The following is a 19,357-nucleotide window of genomic DNA, read 5'->3' on the forward strand; positions in this document are numbered from 1 at the left end:
ACTGCTGTCTCGCCCAGGGTTCCTGCCTCCACCTGATGTACATCAGCAGAAATGTGGTGCTCACCAGATTGTGTCCCAGAAGCCTGTCCACCAACATTCCCCACCGAGGTGCGTGTGCCTGCGATGGTGGAGGGTGGAGATGACAGCTGTGCCGCGACTATTACAGTGGCATCCTCGGAGCTCTCCTCTGAGGTGGTCATATGGGAGGCTGGAGATGGGTCCGCCCGGGATGGAGAGGCCTGAGGGAGAATGGACATGTGTTCAGTGGGAGTGATGGGTAAATCAGTAAGGCAATAACATCTCACATTTGACAGGTCCTCCAGGTGGGTCCGGTGGATCCTCACCTCTGCAGCATCCGCCAGCCTCCGCATTGGTGACTGCTCTGTCCTCGTCCACCCCAGTCACATACAGGGCATGCTCCTCGAAGTTGGTGAGAATTCTGGGGCGTCATTCTCCGCCGGCGGGAGTCTCCGTTCTGCCGGCGCCCGGGGGTTTCCCGACGGCGTGGGGCTGCCCCACAATGGGAAACCCCATTGACTGGCCAGTGTTACAGAGACTCCCGCCGGCCGGTCGGCGCAGAAATGTGGCGGGGCAGGTAGGAGAATTTCGCCCAGGATGTCCGGCACCCCACCGCCAGTCTGGGCCCTCACCCGATGATTGTGGGAGAGCTTTTCCTGAGGAGGTAAAGAGGGGGCATCATTAGCCACATGCGTGATTCACACTGGCGGGAGGGGGCTGTGAATGAAGGGCTGAGGAGGTTGACAGGAGAGGGGTGGGTGTGCAGGAAGGGTTTCGGGTGTTTAAGGGAGAGGCGGATGGAGAAAGGGTTGGGGGTCGCATGGAGAGTTGGGAGGTGGATGCTCCCATGAGGTGGAAAGGTCTCGGGGGGTGGGGGGGGGGGTGGGATGGTAGTTGGTGTCTACTGACTCATGCTGCCTGGTGTAGGCCATTAACCTTCTTCTTGCACTAAGGCCAGTCCTCCTGGTCGCAATCCTAGCGCTCACAGCCGGCAACATCTCACCCCAGGCAGCACTTGGCAGCCCTAAGGCTGACCCTCCTAGACCCTCTGGGAACGGGACATCTCGCTTACCCTCCACCGCCTCTACCAGCTTCCCAGGTCAGCATCCCCGAATCTTGGGGCCGGTCTCCTGGGTACCATTGTTGTGAGCTGGCTGGGGTTGGCTGAGCAAGTGGTACTTTCGTGCTGCTCGACCTTGTTAGCAGGGGGCTGACAAGCGCATTGTCGGCGAGTCTTCATTTGCGGCGAGAAGCCCATGAGGCCTCGTTAACTGGACCAATTAACATTGAATAGCATTGCCGGCCTCGCTGGGCCGAGCACCGGGAAACACGCAGCCGTTCCCGTTCACCGCCACACTTCGAAATCTTTGCAGAGATTCACGCCCATTGTGTTTCATAAAAGGAGCACTAAACAATGCCCACGTGACCTCTCACTGGGGAGTCGGATAATTCTTGGGAGGTCGCAGCATTCGACTTCAATCTCTCCAATAAAATTGAAATAAATGCAAATGAGGGTGAATGGTATTCTTGCCATTTTTGAGGGAAATCTGGAACCCGCCATCGGGAGCGTACCATCGGCTCAATAACCAACTTTGTGCCCCTGGCATCACTCCCATCCCTCACTCCTCACACCTGCCCTGAATCCCCTAGAGGCCGACAACACCCAACCTGCCTGTATCTACCTGACAACCCACCCTCCATGAGCCCCAATACACGTATTGCCCTCTTTGACCAGGAGCCTTGCACACACATCCCACCAGCTACAAACCCCCAAATAAAACTCAGGTTCCAGTATCTCACCATGTCCTTTCTTTGTCCCCAAGGATAAAGCAGGGAATAATCACCAGGAGCGCCAAAAGACAGGAGGAGGTATCCCAGGTATTCAAGTCCACACCCGATCACCGAGGTTCTGAGGGATATGTCTCACTCGCTGAGGGACACAACTCAGTCTCAGTGTGCCATGACCGATGGTATCAACACCATGGTTCAGACAAGGATGGACCTCCAGGACTGGCAGTGCCAGTAGACGGTGGGGCCTCCTGAGCTCACTCCGGCCTCCTCCCGATCCCATGGAGTAGCCCAGGGTCCACCGACCACCCTAAGGGAGGAGGAAGCGATGGGGCCCATCCCAGCACGCCTCACAGGGGAGACGCTGGAAAACTGAATCCCTTTTGAATCCCCCTCAACTCCCCCCCCTCCCCCTGGACCTGATACTGGTGACCCGCTGGACAATGGGCAGAAGGTAGAACTCGCCCATCAAGGCCCAGGCCCTCCAGAGGACGACAGCCAAGTGCATCACAGGGCAATGGGTGAGACAAGCAGCAGGCCGCCTCCACTCCTGATGGGCTGCCTTGGATAACACTGAGAAGAAGCGGTAGGCCACATAAGAGTAGAAAGATAGATGACACTTAAGTTGGCAAGAGTGTAGCATGGAGTAAATAGCAAGGGGGAGGGCACACATATTGTAAATACTCACCATGAAATACTTTTGCACGATCTGCCTCTAACCTCTGTCACAGTGTGAAGGATTGGTTGGGGCTGGGTGTTGTGTGGTGGCCGGCTGGGCTGGGGGTGAGTGCAGGACACTTGAACATCCCTCACACTTGAATCCTCACCGAGAAGCAATGTGTGCCCGCCTTGTATGACAGCATCCCCAGTGAGTAAGCACTAACCATTCACCATCTCCCACAGCCCACCCCCATAAACGTTTTGGACCGGCGAGAAGGAATCTTAAAGACAGGAGTCAGACTTTGTCAGACAATGAGGCGCAGCAGAACTCACCTCAAGGCGAGTCGTCGGGGGTGGGGAGCTCTGTGTGAAGCCTGACAGTCCATCCGATTCAGGTGTGGCTGGGGTCTCGCCGTCCTGCTTGCCATTTCCTCCTTTCTTCTTTCCAGGCTTTTGCTGCCTTTTCAGCCTCTGGAGTTGCTGCCGCTTGGCATGTCTTGTCCTGATGATGTTGGAGGAGGTTGAGAGATGTTTTCTCCTGATTTCAGCAGGCTATTTTGGGATTAAAGTGCCTCGTTCCAAGTTTTCAGGAAGAGAGCCACCTTTCATGTGTCCGCTCTGCACATCCCCGCCACCGGACATCCGCTACCTTCTTTCTTGATGAAGAGGGTTCTGTCCCTGGCTCGGCCTGGTGAGGGGTGTATTTTAGACTCATATGGCCATATTCTCTCATCAGATTGTGTTCCGTTAACCAGGGTGAGGACAAAATGGGAAGGTGAATTGGGCCCTAGACCTACTAGTGAGGTTTGGAGTGAGGCCCTTCACAGGGTCAACTCCACGTCCTCATATGCTCGGTTGAGCTTAATTCAGTTTAAGGTGTTACACAAGACGCATTTGACTAGGGTAGGGATGAGTGGGTCTTCCCAAAATTTTGAAGATGGGTGTGATCATTTTCTTTTGGCCTAGCTAGCCACGCACATTTGTTCTGGTCCTGTCCCAAACTTGTAGGCTTCTGTGCTTCCTTCTTTAACACCATGTCGTAGATACTCCATGTGGATTTAGACCCTGTCCGCTGATGGCCATATTTGAGGGGTCAGATTCCGCATTTGATTCAGTCTGGGGTAGAGGCAGATGTTGTCGTCTTTGCTTCGCTGATCGCTCAGAGGTGAATATTGCTTGTTGGAGGTCTCCCACTCCACCCAGTGCCTATGCTTGGTGGGTGACTTAATGTCATTCCTACACTTGGAGAAGGTCAAATTCACCATCAGGGGATCAGTGCAGAGGTTCTACCTAAGATAGCGACCATTTATTTCCTTTTTTTAGGATTTAGTCACCATCAATTGTTCGGGGGTTTAGGTTAGTTTTAGTATTTCAGGTAATTATGTATTATGTGTTTTTTTTAAACTTTATTAGCTGGGACTGTTTGCATTCTTTTCTTCTGGTTTGATGTTGATTATTATGAAGAAATTCTAACAAACATACTTTTTGAAATATTGCTGACATGTAAATATTGGCCATTTGGCTGTGGTCGGGACCCATGGCTGAAACCTCAGAGAGCACCTGAAACCCATTGATCCCTTCCCAGATGAATGGTCATGGCTGGAAAGGGATCATGCAGTTCGTCTTTCTATGCAGCTAGGGCTATTATCTCTGTAGAGTTTCGAGGGTAGTGGAGAGAAACAGAAAAGACTCTGCATGAGGCTTCTTTCATATGGCTCTCATCACCCTGGTCAAAGAGCAATGTCTCCATATACCTTCATGTGTGAATGGGAGGAACACCCATCTATGGTCCTGAAAGATGTCCTTTACTTTAAGGAGTGGGGATGTTAGTGTCTAGCCAGAGGGCAGGTGAAGGATTTAACACTTGCCTGCCAACTTTAAAATGGCAGGAAACCTGTAAAAGACATGCTCACTTAATGTATTACTTCAATTCATTCACACATTGAGGGGTCGATGATGCAGGCTTCAGGCAACCCTGTCTTGTTAATGGCTCTCATCCAGATGAAGAGACGGAGGGTCTGTCACCGGTTGGCACTAGACAAGGAGGAGCAAGGCCTTGGCAGTAAGAGGCAGCGGGGCTCTATAGGCTCAAGAGGCTGGTGATCATGGACCACTGTAACGTTCAGGATGGGCATGAGTATGGTAATGAGTGGCAGGTCTAAGGGAAGGAAATGCATGTAAAGTGGATTGACCATGGGATAGTGGTGCTCTTATCTAGAGATGAGCAAAAGACAGTGCTGGAGGTGTCCTCATATGTTGCTTATATCTGTGAGCATCTCCAGTGGGAGCTGCGACTGCAAGGACTCAAGAGGAGTAGCGCAGAGCTTCTGGCTGCAATGAGTGAACGTCTGTTTGGGTGCCCTTTAAATCTGGTGCCAGGACCTTTGACCCCATGAGGTAACGGTGGGGCAAGCGTCTTCCTGCCTGCCCCACCATGAGATTCATCAAGCTCCTCGCAGATTCATAATTGATAAACTGAAAAGTAGAAGATTGCACAAGTTCACCCACCCACCGCCTGGTATGAATCATGCTGAGCTTCCCGCCCACCACTGGACTCCAGAATTACCAAATCTCGAGTATTTGTTGAACTGGAGGAATGATCATTGCTTGTCAGGCCAATTCAGAGTAAATGGTTCTTTCATGTGAAAAGGTCTGTCAAAGAGTTAAAAATATTAAAAGTTTGGTTGGGGCCTGAAGTAAATTCGACCAGATTTTTGGAAAAAACATGTGAGGTCATCTGGATTTGAAATTAAATCTCTATTGCTGGACAAAATATTAAACTGTGATTTTAATAAATCATTATTTGGAGCCAACTGTTATACATCCTGTTATTGTCGGATAACTTAGGTCCATTTTAGGAGAATTTGGAACTATCAGTCCAACATTAAGAACTTGAATTTTAGACTACTGAGGCTGGGATCAGAGGTGAATTGGAGCTAAAAATAGCACCACCGATCGGCATGTCAGTTTCACAGCTCCATCCTACCCCGATCCCCCAGTGGTGGCCTGCCTGCAAAATCCATTTTTTTATTTAAACTTTAAAAACCCAGAGAGAAGACATTTCCATTTTGAAATGATCTCTCCCTTCTTAGCTGCATCACAGCCATTGTCCTTAATTAAATGGTGAGCACACCCTCTAATCATTAATTGGCTACCCTGGATAAAATCACAATGAGTGACTGCTTCCCTGCATGTTGCAGGTTTTGGTCCTATATTTCACCCCGACAGCGGGGTTTAGACGCCTTTAGGGAAAATCCTAAATTCATGAATTCCCTGAGTTTTAATCTGTTTAATTTGCATATACACTGACACCTCCATTACCCACCTTGCCAATTACCTACCTTCCCATTTAATCGCCAGAACATCAATGTCACAGATCTTTTCAAGATGTACAACATCACTGATCTCCTGTTTGATATTAATAAGCTCCGCAGCACATGTTAGATTAAATTCATCTATTGTGGTTGTATCCACACTGTGCCTCGTTAGTGCTGCACCAGAGGTCAAAGCCCAAAATGTGAGCTATCTTGAATATTCAACAATTATCATGACCATCAGGGGAGTTTCCTTATTATGGCAGGTAAAGGAGGTTCTAATTACTCAGGCTCTCAGTGAGTTATACTTATTTCTGTCAAATGTTTCTCTCCACGCTTTCAACTATTAGAATATATTTTGAATGATTTTCAGCAGTAGCACAGCCCAATACTGATGCACTGCCGTTACAGCCTGCTGTTCAGTGTAACATTTTAAATTTATTTTTCTCAAAGTTAATTTTTAATCTTTAGAATCATAGAACTATAAGTATTTATAGCCCAGAAGGAAACAAATCAGAAAGTCCAGCTCCAATGCTCTGGAATTACTTCCCTTTTCTCTCTCTTATGTCTCGTCCTTTAAGAGCCTTCTTAGAGTCTACTTTTGCCACAAACCTGTCCAAATGTATCCTTCTCGGGCTTGGTGTCAATTTTCATCTGATCATCCTGCGAAACTCCTTGAGACAGTTTACTGCTTGAAAAGCCCAATATCAATCTGAGTCATTTGTTGTTTTAATGTGTTCATTGAACAGACTGAGGTTGGTACATACAAGGGAAATTGGCTTTTAACATTCAGAATCATTGAGCCATAAACGTTAGCAGTCCAAAATGAGGTGATTCATTGTCGATGTCAGCTCTTTGCAAGGGCAATGTAAAATTAATCTTACTTCTCCAGCACTCTTTATACCTCCTTTCCTCCAGTTTTGTAGTCTGTGCCTCTCTGATAACACAATCCATATTTTTTACATGTCCTCTAACATGCCCAATTTATCACTGTTCACTACATCTGGGCAAACTGGGTGCAAATCCAGGAAAACCTCCTCTGTTTTTGGTGATTCAACTATGGAGTTCAATATTATAGTGAACAATCATATTTTCATTCATTTTTTCTGGTGTATGAAAAACAATCTGGGCAATTTTCAATCATTTATACTTCAGGGCTTCCATCCAACTTTTATTTCTGTGTGCAATCATATTGTATTCCCTCCAGTGCAAAATTCTAACAGCAAGGTTTCAGGTTTTGAGGTATAACACCTTTCTAATTAAAACAAACTCTAAGATCTGGGGCGGGATTCTCCAACCCCCCGCCGGGTCGGAGAATCCCCGGGGGGGAGGGGGGCAGCGCGAATCCCGCGCCGCTGCTCCGACGCCAGCTGCCGTACTCTCCGGCGCTGGTTTTCGGGCGGGGTCAGGGTTTACGCCGTGCCGGTCGGGGGCCATTGGCAGCGGCCCCCCCGGCAATTCTCCGGGCCCCGATGGGCTGAGCAGCCTTAATTTCCTGGCCAGTCCTGCCGGCGTGAAATGGACATGGTCCATCACGGCGGGACCTGGCTTGTAGGCCGGCTGGGCCCCCACGGTGGCCTGGCCCGTGACCGGGCCCACCAATCTGCAGGCGGGCCTGTGCCGTGGGGGCACTCTTTCCTTCTGCGCCGGCCTCTGTAGGGCTCCGCCACGGCCGGCACAGACAGGAACCCCCCAGCGCATGCGCGGAACCACGATGGCGGTTCTGCGCATGCAGCGACTGGCGCCAGCCCTTCAGCGCCGGTTGGCATGGCTCCAACCCTCCGCCGCCGGCCTAGCCCCCGGAAGTACGGAGGATTCTGCACCTTCCGGTCGGCCCGACACTGGAGTGGTTCCCGCCGCTCTTGGTGCCGGCGTCGGGCCATCCGGCCAGTTGCGGGAGAATCCCGCCCCAATTTTTAACACAAGAGCCCTCTGTTGTGCTTGACCTGCAAGGTATGAATAACTAGCATTTAGAATTCATTAATCAAGATTTAACATATACTTAACAAGAAGCAGCAAAGACAATATAGAAATTTATCATCTTTCAAGATCCAAAGATGTGCAGGTTAGGTGAATTGGCCATGATCAATTGCCCTTAGCATCCAGAAAGGTTAGCTGGGGTTACGGGGATAGGGTGGAGGTGTGGGCTTTGGTGGGGTGCTCTTTCCAAGGGCCGGTGCAGTCTCGAGGAGCCGAATTGCCTCCTTCGGCACTGTAAATTCTATGATTCTATGATCCCAGGAACTGTTGGTGTTCTCAGCACAGGCAAAGTCTGTCTTCTTTGTCTTTGAAGTGGCGTTGAACTGTGTCCAGAAGAGTCACACTCCAGAAGCCATGGTATGATTATGGTAACGGAAATGACGATTTCCCAACTTTTATCCCCAGTCTCCCATTCCTCCTTACTTTTTTGGTGTGGCCCAAATTCACTCCTCTTGGCTATAGGATGCAATTCATCTTGTGTCACCGCTGCTTTGCAACAGCCTCCGCTTTATGGGTCATAAACTTCAGAAGTTTGCATTCCATCACGAACAAAAGCACATTACCTTCCAGCTACACAGAAACCATAAATAAAGTCACATTCTCTCATCAACATATCTTCACCTAAGCCCCACATTAAAGCTTCTTCGCAGATATATTTCCAGATCCAAAGAAAAATATTTGGAAGTTAAGGCTCACAGAGTGACATTGATGATTCCCTCCGTGCAATGTGCTATGTGGAATAGTTCTGTGATGTCATTTTAATGGACTTGACGAGCAGCCAGTTAATTTTTCTGAAATTCTGGGACATATCTTGTTTTTGATTGTGATTAGTAGACCGCTTTAGAAGAGAGCAGTCTCCATTTTATTTCAGTTCGGTTTAGACATCAAGAGCAGTCAGAAGCATGTTTAAAACACTTTCTCTATCCAGCCGGGCCTGTGAAGTTTAAGCTCTGTTCAAAAGGCTGCAAGCAGTCTCCAGTCAGGTCTGTGAAAACCTAATCTCTGTTTGGAAGACTCGGGAAGGCACACTTCTGAGAGCTCTCCCCTGAGATCTCTAGAGGTCTGGAAGAAAGGGCTTTTTACTTTCTCTTCACTGCAGTTAATCTTGATCCAGTGGAATGGACATCATCTACAGGATGGACAGAAAACATTTCAACCTCAACCGATTGAAAATCAAGAAGAAAACAACACCAAAATCACTTGTGGAACTATAGTATGCAGACAACATCGCCATCTCCGCGCTCTCAGAAGAGAATCTCTAAGTCATGCTTGACACCTTTGTGGAAGCATACTGAAGAATTGGTCTCAGCCTCAACTTCAAGAAGACTCAAGTCATTTAACAACCGGCCCCAGGGCAAGAACCAGTCTCTCCCTCCATCAAGATTACAGTAAGAAGTCTTACAACACCAGGTTAAAGCCCAACAGCTTTGTTTCGATGTCACTAGCTTTCGGAGCACTGTTCCTTCCTCAGGTGGATGAAGGGGTATGTTCCAGAAACACATATATAGACAAATTCAAAGATGCCAAACAATGCTTGGAATGCGAGCATTAGCAGGTGATTAAATCTTTACAGATCCAGAGATGGGGTGACCCCAGGTTAAAGAGGTGTGAATTGCATCAAGCCAGGACAGTTGGTAGGATTTCGCAGGCCAGATGGTGGGGGATGAATGTAATGCGACATGAATCCCAGGTCCCGGTTGAGGCCGCACTCATGTGTGCGGAACTTGGCTATAAGTTTCTGCTCGGCGATTCTGCGTTGTCGCGGGTCCTGAAGGCCGCCTTGGAGAACGCTTACCCGGAGATCAGAGGCTGAATGCCCTTGACTGCTGAAGTGTTCCCCGACTGGAAGGGAACATTCCTGCCTGGTGATTGTTGCGCGATGTCCGTTCATTCGTTGTCGCAGCGTCTGCATGGTCTCGCCAATGTACCACGCTTCGGGACATCCTTTCCTGCAGCGTATGAGGTAGACAACGTTGGCCGAGTCGCAACGTTGTCTACCTCATACGCTGCAGGAAAGGATGTCCCGAAGCGTGGTGCATTGGCGAGACCATGCAGACGCTGCGAACAAAGCTGTTGGACTTTAACCTGGTGTGGTAAGACTTCTTACTGTGCTCACCCCAGTCCAACACCGGCATCTCCACATCCATCAAGATTCATAGAGAAACCCTACCGAATGTGGAACATTTCCCCTTCTGGGAAGCCACCTCTCATCTAAGGCTGATATCGCTGCAGAGATCCAACATCGTATCCAATCTGCGAGTGCCCCTTTTGGATTCCTAAGGATGTTTTTGACACCAAGACCCTCGTGTACAAGGCAGTTGACCTCCCAACTCTTCTGTATTGCTCCGAAACCTGAACCGCGCAAAGACATCACCTCAACGCCTTTGAGAGATAACATCAATGCTGCCTGAGATAGATTCCTTGCATCATCTGGAATGGCAGGCAGACTACCATCAGTGTCCTTGAAGGAATCAAGCAGCATGAAGGCCATGATCATCCAAACCCAACTTCGCTGGGCCGACCATGTGAGAAGAATGCCATAATCCCTACTGGTGAAGAAAATCGTCTTGATCTGGCTCAAGGTAAGCACCCAAACCGGAGAAAGACAAAAGAAGTGCTTCAAAGGCACCCTGAGGCTTACCTCATGAAATGAAACATAGACGTTAATGTCTGAGAGACCCTTTCTCAGAAGAGACTTACTTGGAGGAACCTCCTGATTGAAGAAACACAATTCTTCGAGGAAACCTGACGGCAAGAGGAGGCTCGGACAAGGAGCCTGAGAAGGAATACCAGAGATCTAGAGTCCACGGACCAATCCCACCTCACAGAAGATGCCAAGTGTGCAGTTGAAGATGCGGCTCTAGGATCGGGTTCATCAGCCATGCAAGAACCCACAGACCTATGACCAGGGGGTTGCGGGATCTACTGATCGTATTGCGTCCAAAAAACAGTGTGGTGCAACACGACCGGTGGATGCTGGAAGATCTCACTTTCGGCTCGCAAGATCTAACGTGATCTCGCGACGTCGCGATGTGAATCCTTTCCATTGTGGGTGGGACCACTTTCTGGCAAGTCTGCATATTAGTGTGAGACAGCTAGTCTCACTCTAATATGCCTTCTCGAGGTCTACCCAAGGCGTGGGATCTAACTCCCTCGCCTTAAGACTTCGGGCGAGAGCCGTTAAGTGCTGGTCTCCACAAACAGGGATCAGATGGAACGGCACTCGTGGGTGTCTCCCAGGGGATTAGAGGCCCTAGGTTGTTGCCCTCTGTGCAGTGCCACCTGAGGGCTAACCTGGCATTGCCCTGTCAAAAATACTGGCATTTTATGCACAGTTGTGAGCGGGCCGGGGGGGTGCACTGCGCAGGTGTGGGGGAGGTGCGAGGGGGGGGGTGCATAGCCTTGATAGTGAGTTGGGACTTGGGGGGGGGGGGGGGGTCAGGGCTTGAGTCATAGGGACGCCATTTCTGCACTCACGAGGCCTGGCGAGCAGAATTCCTCAGTGTAGAAAACGAGGCTAAGTGCGGCCTCACTGGGGAGTTCCCTGCTGTGGCTCCCAATCTACCCAGATGGGCATTAGATAGCGAGGTGTTTCTTGATTCACCGAGCACCGGGAAACACCCGGTTAATCTTGTGCACTACAGGACTCTGTCCCTATTCAGATCGCGCCCGCTGTTTCTTAGGTGGGCAATCATACTCGTTAGCGAATAATCGCCAAACAAGGGGATGCCTCTAACTGAAGTTGCACCTCTTTACATGGTGCAAAAACATTTGCTGAAATGTCAGATTGCAAATTGGCAAATGGATTTCCTGATAGGCAAAAGGATTTCCTATCGCCAGCAGATTATCAGCGTCTGGGAAATAACCATCCAATAGTTCAAGGTCTTTTATGGTCAATTGTCTTTCCAATGGCTGTGTCTTTAATTCTTTCTCGAGATGAGAGCAGATAGGCAGTTTAGGAAGTATCTTCACTGTTATTGCAACACACAGTAATTCCTTGCAACATTGATGAACTTAAAAGGTTTGAAAGTTCAGCAGAACTTTAAGATCATCAACAAGACAAAGGGAGAGGTTAAGAGAATTTTGGGGTTTCTGCATGAAAAGCTGTTGGGATCTGAAATGCTTTGTCATAAACACTGGCCGCAATTGAATTCAGAATTGCTTTGAAGGGAAATAGAGAAACATTTTGAAAAAAGACAAAAATGAGAAGTGTGGGAAAAACATGATGAAATGGGTCCACCTGGATAACCTATCCAGAGAGCTGGCTCAGATGCAGTAGGCTGGAGGACTTCCTGTACCTTAAAACCTCTGGGTTCCCCAGCGTCACTTTAGGGGGTACCCCAATGATGCACTGGGGAATCCCTCTCAGAAGTTCCCACATAACGGTTTACCTGGCAATTGGCCAGAAGGGTTACCTTCCTCAGGACAATTGCGCTCGGCTGAGAACCATCTGACGGAAGCGATTTAAATTGTTAACTTCAGATGGTACTGCCAGTTTTATCCTGATTGTTACTCTGATATAGTTAGAGGGAGACCCAACCCAACACTCCCTCCCAACAGCTAGTCAGCTAGTGCTGTAAAAATGGGGTGTTTCTTATTTCTCTGTTCCCCAGTTACTCCAGGCCAGTGCAGCCAGCAGCTCCTGTCTCATCCAGCCTGAGTAAGGAAAGTTGGGCGAGACAGGGACTTTGGAATTCCAGTGTGGATAAGTCCGTTAAGAGTGGCAAACTGTAGGTGTTTGCCACTCTGAGGAGGTTGCAGGCAAGGATAAAGCCTCCAATAAAGTTGGGTGCTGGATAATCAGCATTCGTATCTCTTAACAACAAATTGTACTCAAATTTTAATACCATAAACTTTCAGATGATCTGTATTTCATGATTGAAGAATGGCCTCTTCACTGACAGTCTCCATTTGGTATGCTATCTCTTTCACTTCAGTTCTGATCAGGAGACAGCAGAGTGCTGTTGGCAAAAGAGTTCCCTTGATAATAAAAAAATGTAATCCTTCCTAAGCTGTAATGAATGAAAAAATGTGGTTTTGGTGGCATGAAAGCCGAGCCCTTGCAGAGACCCTTTTTTGTTACAGCTGCAACTTTATTGAATCATTTGTTATTTAGTTTAGAAATTAAATGAAAATAAAGAGCAAAGCTAACTATTTTCTTTTAGCACGAGCTACGGAAAACACTTCAGGTAGATATAATTGACACATCCAGATGTATAATCTGCGTACTCTCTCATTCCATTTGGCCCAGCTAAAGTAAACTCGACCACATGTTTTTTTATTTGTTAATGGGATGTGGATATTGCTGGCGAAACCAGTGTTTATTGCCTATCTCTCATTGCCCTTGAGAAGGTTATGTATAATATTAAAACAGAAATGCTGGAAATTCTCACCAGGTCAGGCCAAATCTGTGAAGAGAAAAAGAGTTAATGGGCTGGATTTTTACAGAGTCGGAGAGATTCCTCGGACCTTTAGAGGTTGGGGGTGGGAACAGGCGTCTCCTAGGCCCCCGCAGGTTGTGTGCAGTTGTGCCAGTTTTTCAAGGACTCATGGCCTCTCTGAAGTGTCATAAGCCATATTATGGATAAGGGAACCTTTGGCCACCATGTCAACCTATGCTCCTCCACTCACCCCCAGTGGCCCCTCAGGCACTTCCTTGCCTATTCACCTTGCATACATTCTTCACAGAACCAATGAATCCTGCAGTAACAATGGCATTGTGGAAAAGCTTGAAAAACAATTTTGATTTGATTTGATTTATTATTGTCACATGTATTTGTATACAGTGAAAAGTATTGTTTCTTGCATGCTGGACAAACAATGCATACCGTACATAGGGAAGGAAGGAGAGACTGCAGAATATAATGTTACAGTTATAGCAAGGTGTAGAGAAAAGATCAACTTAATACGAGGTAAGTAATTGAATTAGAACATTGTTAGAGAGTTTAAAAGAGTTAGAATGAAGTTTTAGAAGCATAGAACGAGAGTAAAAGATAGAATTAGAGGGTATGCTGGGCACAGCTTGCAAGAAGTTGCCTCGCTCCGGCACCATCTTGGTATTTCATTCATAGTTTTCTTTAAAGAGCTGCTTTTACTACAGCCGTAAAAAATGTCAATCGCCCGGACCTTTAATGTGTCAATAGCAGAAACTATGGACACCTGACATCTCTTTATATTCTACAAATAAACATTGTACAATTGACAAAATTGATCTAAGAGAAGGGGCTGCCAATCAAGCAATATTTTCCCTTAGATCCAGCTGTTCCAACAGACTAAGGGATGTTTGAGCTCTCAGCGAAGCCTCATTATGCATTCTTAGCTTATGGCATGAGGGACCAATAGGGTTGGGTGGAGGGACATAGGTTTGAATGGGAGGCATGAGGTCCAAGGGAGTTGGGTGGAGGAACATAAGGTGGCATGTGTTGGCATGAATGAGCCATGGAGAGTGTGTGGGGTGTGGTGAGATGGTACGAGGGGTGAGGGCTAGTTGGCCTAATGTTTTCATTATAACTTCGACTTGCAGGTTGGCCTTTTAACCAGCCAGCCTTAACACTCAGCAGCTCCTGTTGCTCCCTTCAAACGATATCTGGGGTTGGCAGGACTGACTTCAGTGATCCCTGCACCCCCAAAATGAAAATCACACCTTTGTGGGCACTTTCTCTCGAGTTGAGAGCACTGAGCCGGGAGATTTCCCTACACCCACGAGCAACCTCAGCAATGAAAATCCAGCTCAATATTTCAGATCTGTATTTTATAAGTTCTTTCATAAGAACTCAACCTTATCGCATATAATTTTACATTCAAATAGCAAAGTTGTATTCATATGCTAATCTGATGAACAGTTTAGAATCCTTCAAAGCAGTAGTATATTTATTTCACGATCGACTGAAGAAATGAATACTGCTTTTGCCATTTTTTCCAGCACCTTTCATTCATTACGACATAAGTGGGTGTTAGTAATTTATATGAAAGGCTGCCACATTTGTGAAGTACAAAGTCTGGCGGGAAACGGTTTAGAGATGGACAACAAGTGGAACCCTGGCTCTAGTGCTGACACTTGCTTTGAAACTACTTAAGATTCATTTACCAAAAATAGTAAATATTGTCTTCTTGTAGTAAGTGCAAGAAATGGTCTTCTGTTTTCAAAATCTGTTTGGCGATCTCTGAACATCCAATTGAAAAAACAGACAGATAGTTATGATTGTGCAGAGTACCATTGAAACAGTAAATGCAGTTTGCAGACAGTTCTAATGTCGTCCTTTTTACATTGCAGCATCATGGATCGCGAGGTTGCATTGATGTCAGAAATGGATAAAGTCAAAAAGGAAGCCAGTAAGTAACAGACAGAGTTTTCTTTATCGGAGCTGGTTGCCATTTAGCAGTTTGACATCAGCTGTGTCGCCTTTGAGAGGTTCAATATTCAAGTGTTTGTCTGAATAGTAATTGAATTATTTAAATACACTTTCAATGCACCATGTGTAGCAGAATTATCCTGAGACAAATTCTCCGTCAGCGGGTTCCTCTGATCCACTGGCAGTGCACCCATGCCCATGTGTTTGCCAATGGTTTGAGGTGGCCACAATGGGAAGCCCCATTGGCCAGTTGCAGGAATGGAGAATCCCACTGCTGGTGGGGACATTCCGCGACGGAAAACGCGACTGGCGGATCGGAGAATCCCGCCCCTTGTGTCTGAAACATTTCCTGTTCATGTCGGGGAAATTTTTAAACCAATTTTCAGTTTCTGTCAGATATCAAAATGTTGGCCAGTCTTGTGGTCGGACAGCAAGAGGCAATGGAATGGATACAATTTACAAAGAGAAAATGAGAAGATCCTATTCCACTCCAGATTTGCGTGAAATTTCAAGGCTGGAGTCCACCAGCAACTATTCAAAATACTATGGTTGCTGGAAATCTGAAATACAAACAGGGAATGCTGGAAAACACTCGGCACGATAGACAGCATCTGTGGAGAAAGAAACAGAGTCAGCATTTCAGGTCTCTGAACTTTCATCTGAAATTCTTAATAAATTAGAGACCTCATAATAAGAAGATGGTGTGTTGTTCAAAGTCTTCCTTTGAATCAATTAGTTCCACTAATGAAACACCATTTTCTAAAAATATTGCTCCCAACAAGTACACATGAACTAATGTAATTTAACTCATTTGTGACAAAAGCGTTTTATTCTGTATGACCTGAACAGCTTTTCCGTTACCCCGAGGCATTGAATTTCTACAGACTGTCATTAACACATGGCAGTGTTAGCAAGTAAGAAAAACATGCCTGCTAACTTTCATTTCTTTATTTCCTGACGTCAGGGGCGGGATTCACCATCCAGCAACGTTGGAATTGCGAAACGCGATTGGGCAGAGAATCGCGTGTTAGTCAAAAATAGTGACCAGTGCTGGGCGCCTGACCGAACGCTGTGGTCCGATGCCTTGACAGCGGTGTCAATGCATTCTACTCCACACATAGAGTAAACGCCGTGGCATATCATTAATAGGCCTGACCCGGTATTCTCCGGTATTCCCCCCTCCCCCCCCCCAACCCCCAACCCCATCTCCAACCCACCTCCACCCCACCAACCATCCCGCCTGCCCCGCAACCCCTCTCTTCACCCATCTCCATCCCACCAATCATCCCCCACCCAAAACAGGACGCCACCCACATCACGCGGCCCACCCAAGGCCAGCGCCCATGGTAGCCCTTACAGGAGGATGCCTGACAGGGGGCCGCACAGCGTACCGTTGGCATGAGTAGCGGCAGTCATTGGTACCCCTGCTGGATCCAGAGGTCCCCGTGGTGCCGGGCACCGACGGGCCTCGGGATGCGATGCAGAGACCAGAGTGCCAGGGGAACGGTTGGGGGTGGATGTACGAATGGGGGAGGAGGTAGGGGGGAGAGGGACATGCGGGGCTGGGGCTGCAGTGCAGGTGGGGCCACTGGGCAGCCCATTGGACCTGGTTAGGCACAGAGGGGTATGCACCAAATGAAGTCTGTCTTTCAGCCCCTGCAGACAATAGACTTCAGAATCCAACCAGGAATGGTGGTCTTCATCCTAGGCACTGCAACACTGGGGGAAGTACTCAGGCTATATGAGCAGGAGATGCTGGAGGATACCCTGCAGCGGCGGAGCCTGTCCCAGAGGAACAGGAGCCAACCAGTGAGGATGGAGAGCCAGTTGCTCAACAGGCCAAGGAGGAGGTGAGAAGGACACGCCACATTAGGCCTCGTGTGTATGGGCAGCGCCTGTCATTTTAGGACCTGCTGGACCGGGCAGGCCATTGAAGACTCTGGCAGAGCAGGCAGACAGTACGACATATCTGCTGGATCTTGGCGCACCTGGAACCACGTGGATATGGGGGAGTACACACTCTCCCGGTGGCCATCAAGGTAATGATCGTCTGAACCTTTCACCACGGGGTCCTTCCAGGTGCCGAGTGGGGACGTGTCTGAGATCTCAGACCTCGGTGCAAAGGTGCATTCGCGCCATAACAGAGACCCAAATGCTTCTTGCTGCAATGTGGACTGAGTGCACCATGATGCCTGGGCAGCGGGATGCACTGCCATTGCGAGGGGGGCATCAGGTCCAGGGGTGATCGAGGGCATGTGGCGCAGGCAGGCACAGGAGGCCGCACAACATGTGCGCCTAGGCCAGCGCGCATGGGACGCTCTAATTGCCTCCAAGTTCAACGACTAGGGGCGTGGCTGATGGCACGGACATGACTCCTGCCTACGCACTTTCCACCACCCACCTGAATGATTCCTGCTGGTCATTCCATTACATGGTCCCACTGAACCCTTTGGGGGGTGGAGACGGGGATGTGTTGGAGGAGGGGTTGGACAAGAGGGAGGGGGAGGGGAGGGCACCAGAGCGATATGCGGGGTCCGGCCTGGGGCCCTGCCCCATGACCACCTCCACCGTCTGCCCACCTCCGCAGCCACATCCCCCCCACATCCCCCGGTGCCCCTCTGCAGCCAGCCCAGCTCAGCCCAGCCTATCCCTCACATCCTTCTGAAAGACAACAGAGGCACTTTGGAAACTTTGTGCCCAAGTGTTTATTTTGCAAAGAACATGTGAACTCTCTATAAATGTTTGTGCCCTAGTCCCTAACGCTATCTGTGCCATCTGAACTAGTGTCTACCTTTCTAGCCTACCTGTCCCAAACGCTACGTCTAGGTGGATCAACAGAGGTTTCATGAGGAGTGGAGGTGGCCCGCTGCAAATCCTGTCCTGTGACCTGGGTCCCCTTTGGGAGCAGTCCTCAGATGGTGTCACCCTGTTCTGCCTGCTTCCTGTCAGGTGCACCGGGACAGGAGAGGGGGTGGTGTCTGAGGCACGATGGTGTTCCAGAAGCTGCCCTCTGGCATGGTCCGCATCACCTCCTCCTCCCTTGGGATGCCCGGTGACCCTCGGGCTACTCTGTGGGACAGGGTGAGACCGGAACTCCTGGAGCTCCCCTGCCACCTGGCTCCGTCAGTCCTGAAGGAGCACTCTCGTCTCAACATGGGTCGCCATGCTCATGGCCATGGAGCACAGGGACTAGGTCACCTCCCTTTGGGACTGTGTCACATCACTCAGTAACTGTGTCACCTCCCTCCGGGACTGGTGCTGGTCAGTCAGCGCCCAGGCAATGCCGAAGGTGCCCTCAACCATAACCCGTTGTGACTGGGTCAAGCTCTGGATACCCACTTCAATGTCCAGGTGGCCCTAGTACATAGCTGCACATGACAGGGCAGCCCTAGCCTGTGCTTCTGCCACTGCCTGCAGAGTGCCCCAGGCCTTGGACATCCAGACCCATGGCCGATACCTTCACCCCCAAGGTGAAGACACCAGCTGTGCGGTAAAGACCTGGGAGGCACGCATTGGGGGCACCGCCTCCTGCTTCTGCAGGCGGTTGGACTCTTCCAACTGAACCTGCAGGTGCTTAATGGTTGCTGACAGCCCCTCATGTAGTCCCAGGCTCTGTGTCTGCATTTCCATTATTGATGGACCACCCTTTCCAGAAGCCCGAGGCCCTTGTGGAAGGCAGTTAGTCTCTGGGTTCAGGACAGAAAGCGCACAGTAGTCGACTGTCAGATGCAGGCAGCACTGTCAGATACGGGCATCTGGTGACCTTCATGGTCTGTGCACCTGGCTATGGCGGCCACATGCATGATGCCATGTCGAGCAGGGTGGGACAGTGGTTGATGCCAGGTGCACAGCGCTGCTTACTCACTCTGGCCTCCCTGAGGAGGTTTTGCAGCTTCTTTCAGCACTGCTGTCCGGTCCTGGTGGTGGGGCCCATGGCGCTCATGGCTTCTGACACGTGCCCCCAGGCCCAGTGTACGGCGACAGGTGTCAGCCTCAGCCTCAGGTTCAGGTTCCGGTCCTGTTGGTTCAGGAAGATTTTATATTGGTAATAATGCAAATGAATTTTGGTTGAAACTAGAAATGTAATCAGTGTGAATTGAGGCCCAATTCAAATTATAAACTCTACTGCATTTCTGGAAATACTGGGCATATGTTCATCACCTGATTTCTGGTATGTGTGAACCAGGCAGGAGGCCCAAGACTGGCCGATAATTGGGCCTCAGGCTATATTACTATTCATTGGGT

The 19,357-nt window shown here is 49.1% G+C and overlaps 1 protein-coding gene across 5 annotated transcripts in view; it reads left to right on the forward strand.

Annotated features, from left to right (window-relative positions):
- Positions 1-19,357, forward strand: part of LOC140393096 (SPATS2-like protein) — a 266,110-nt gene that overhangs the window by 158,864 nt on the left and 87,889 nt on the right. For all 5 annotated transcript variants that reach the window (XM_072479135.1, XM_072479153.1, XM_072479143.1 and 2 more), the window contains one exon: positions 15,034-15,092. In XM_072479135.1, coding sequence (XP_072335236.1) covers positions 15,034-15,092 — 59 coding nt within the window. The remainder of the gene's footprint in view (positions 1-15,033; positions 15,093-19,357) is intronic.

This window comes from Scyliorhinus torazame, chromosome 2 (assembly GCF_047496885.1).
Source record: "Scyliorhinus torazame isolate Kashiwa2021f chromosome 2, sScyTor2.1, whole genome shotgun sequence".
NCBI classification, from domain to species: Eukaryota; Metazoa; Chordata; class Chondrichthyes; order Carcharhiniformes; family Scyliorhinidae; genus Scyliorhinus; species Scyliorhinus torazame.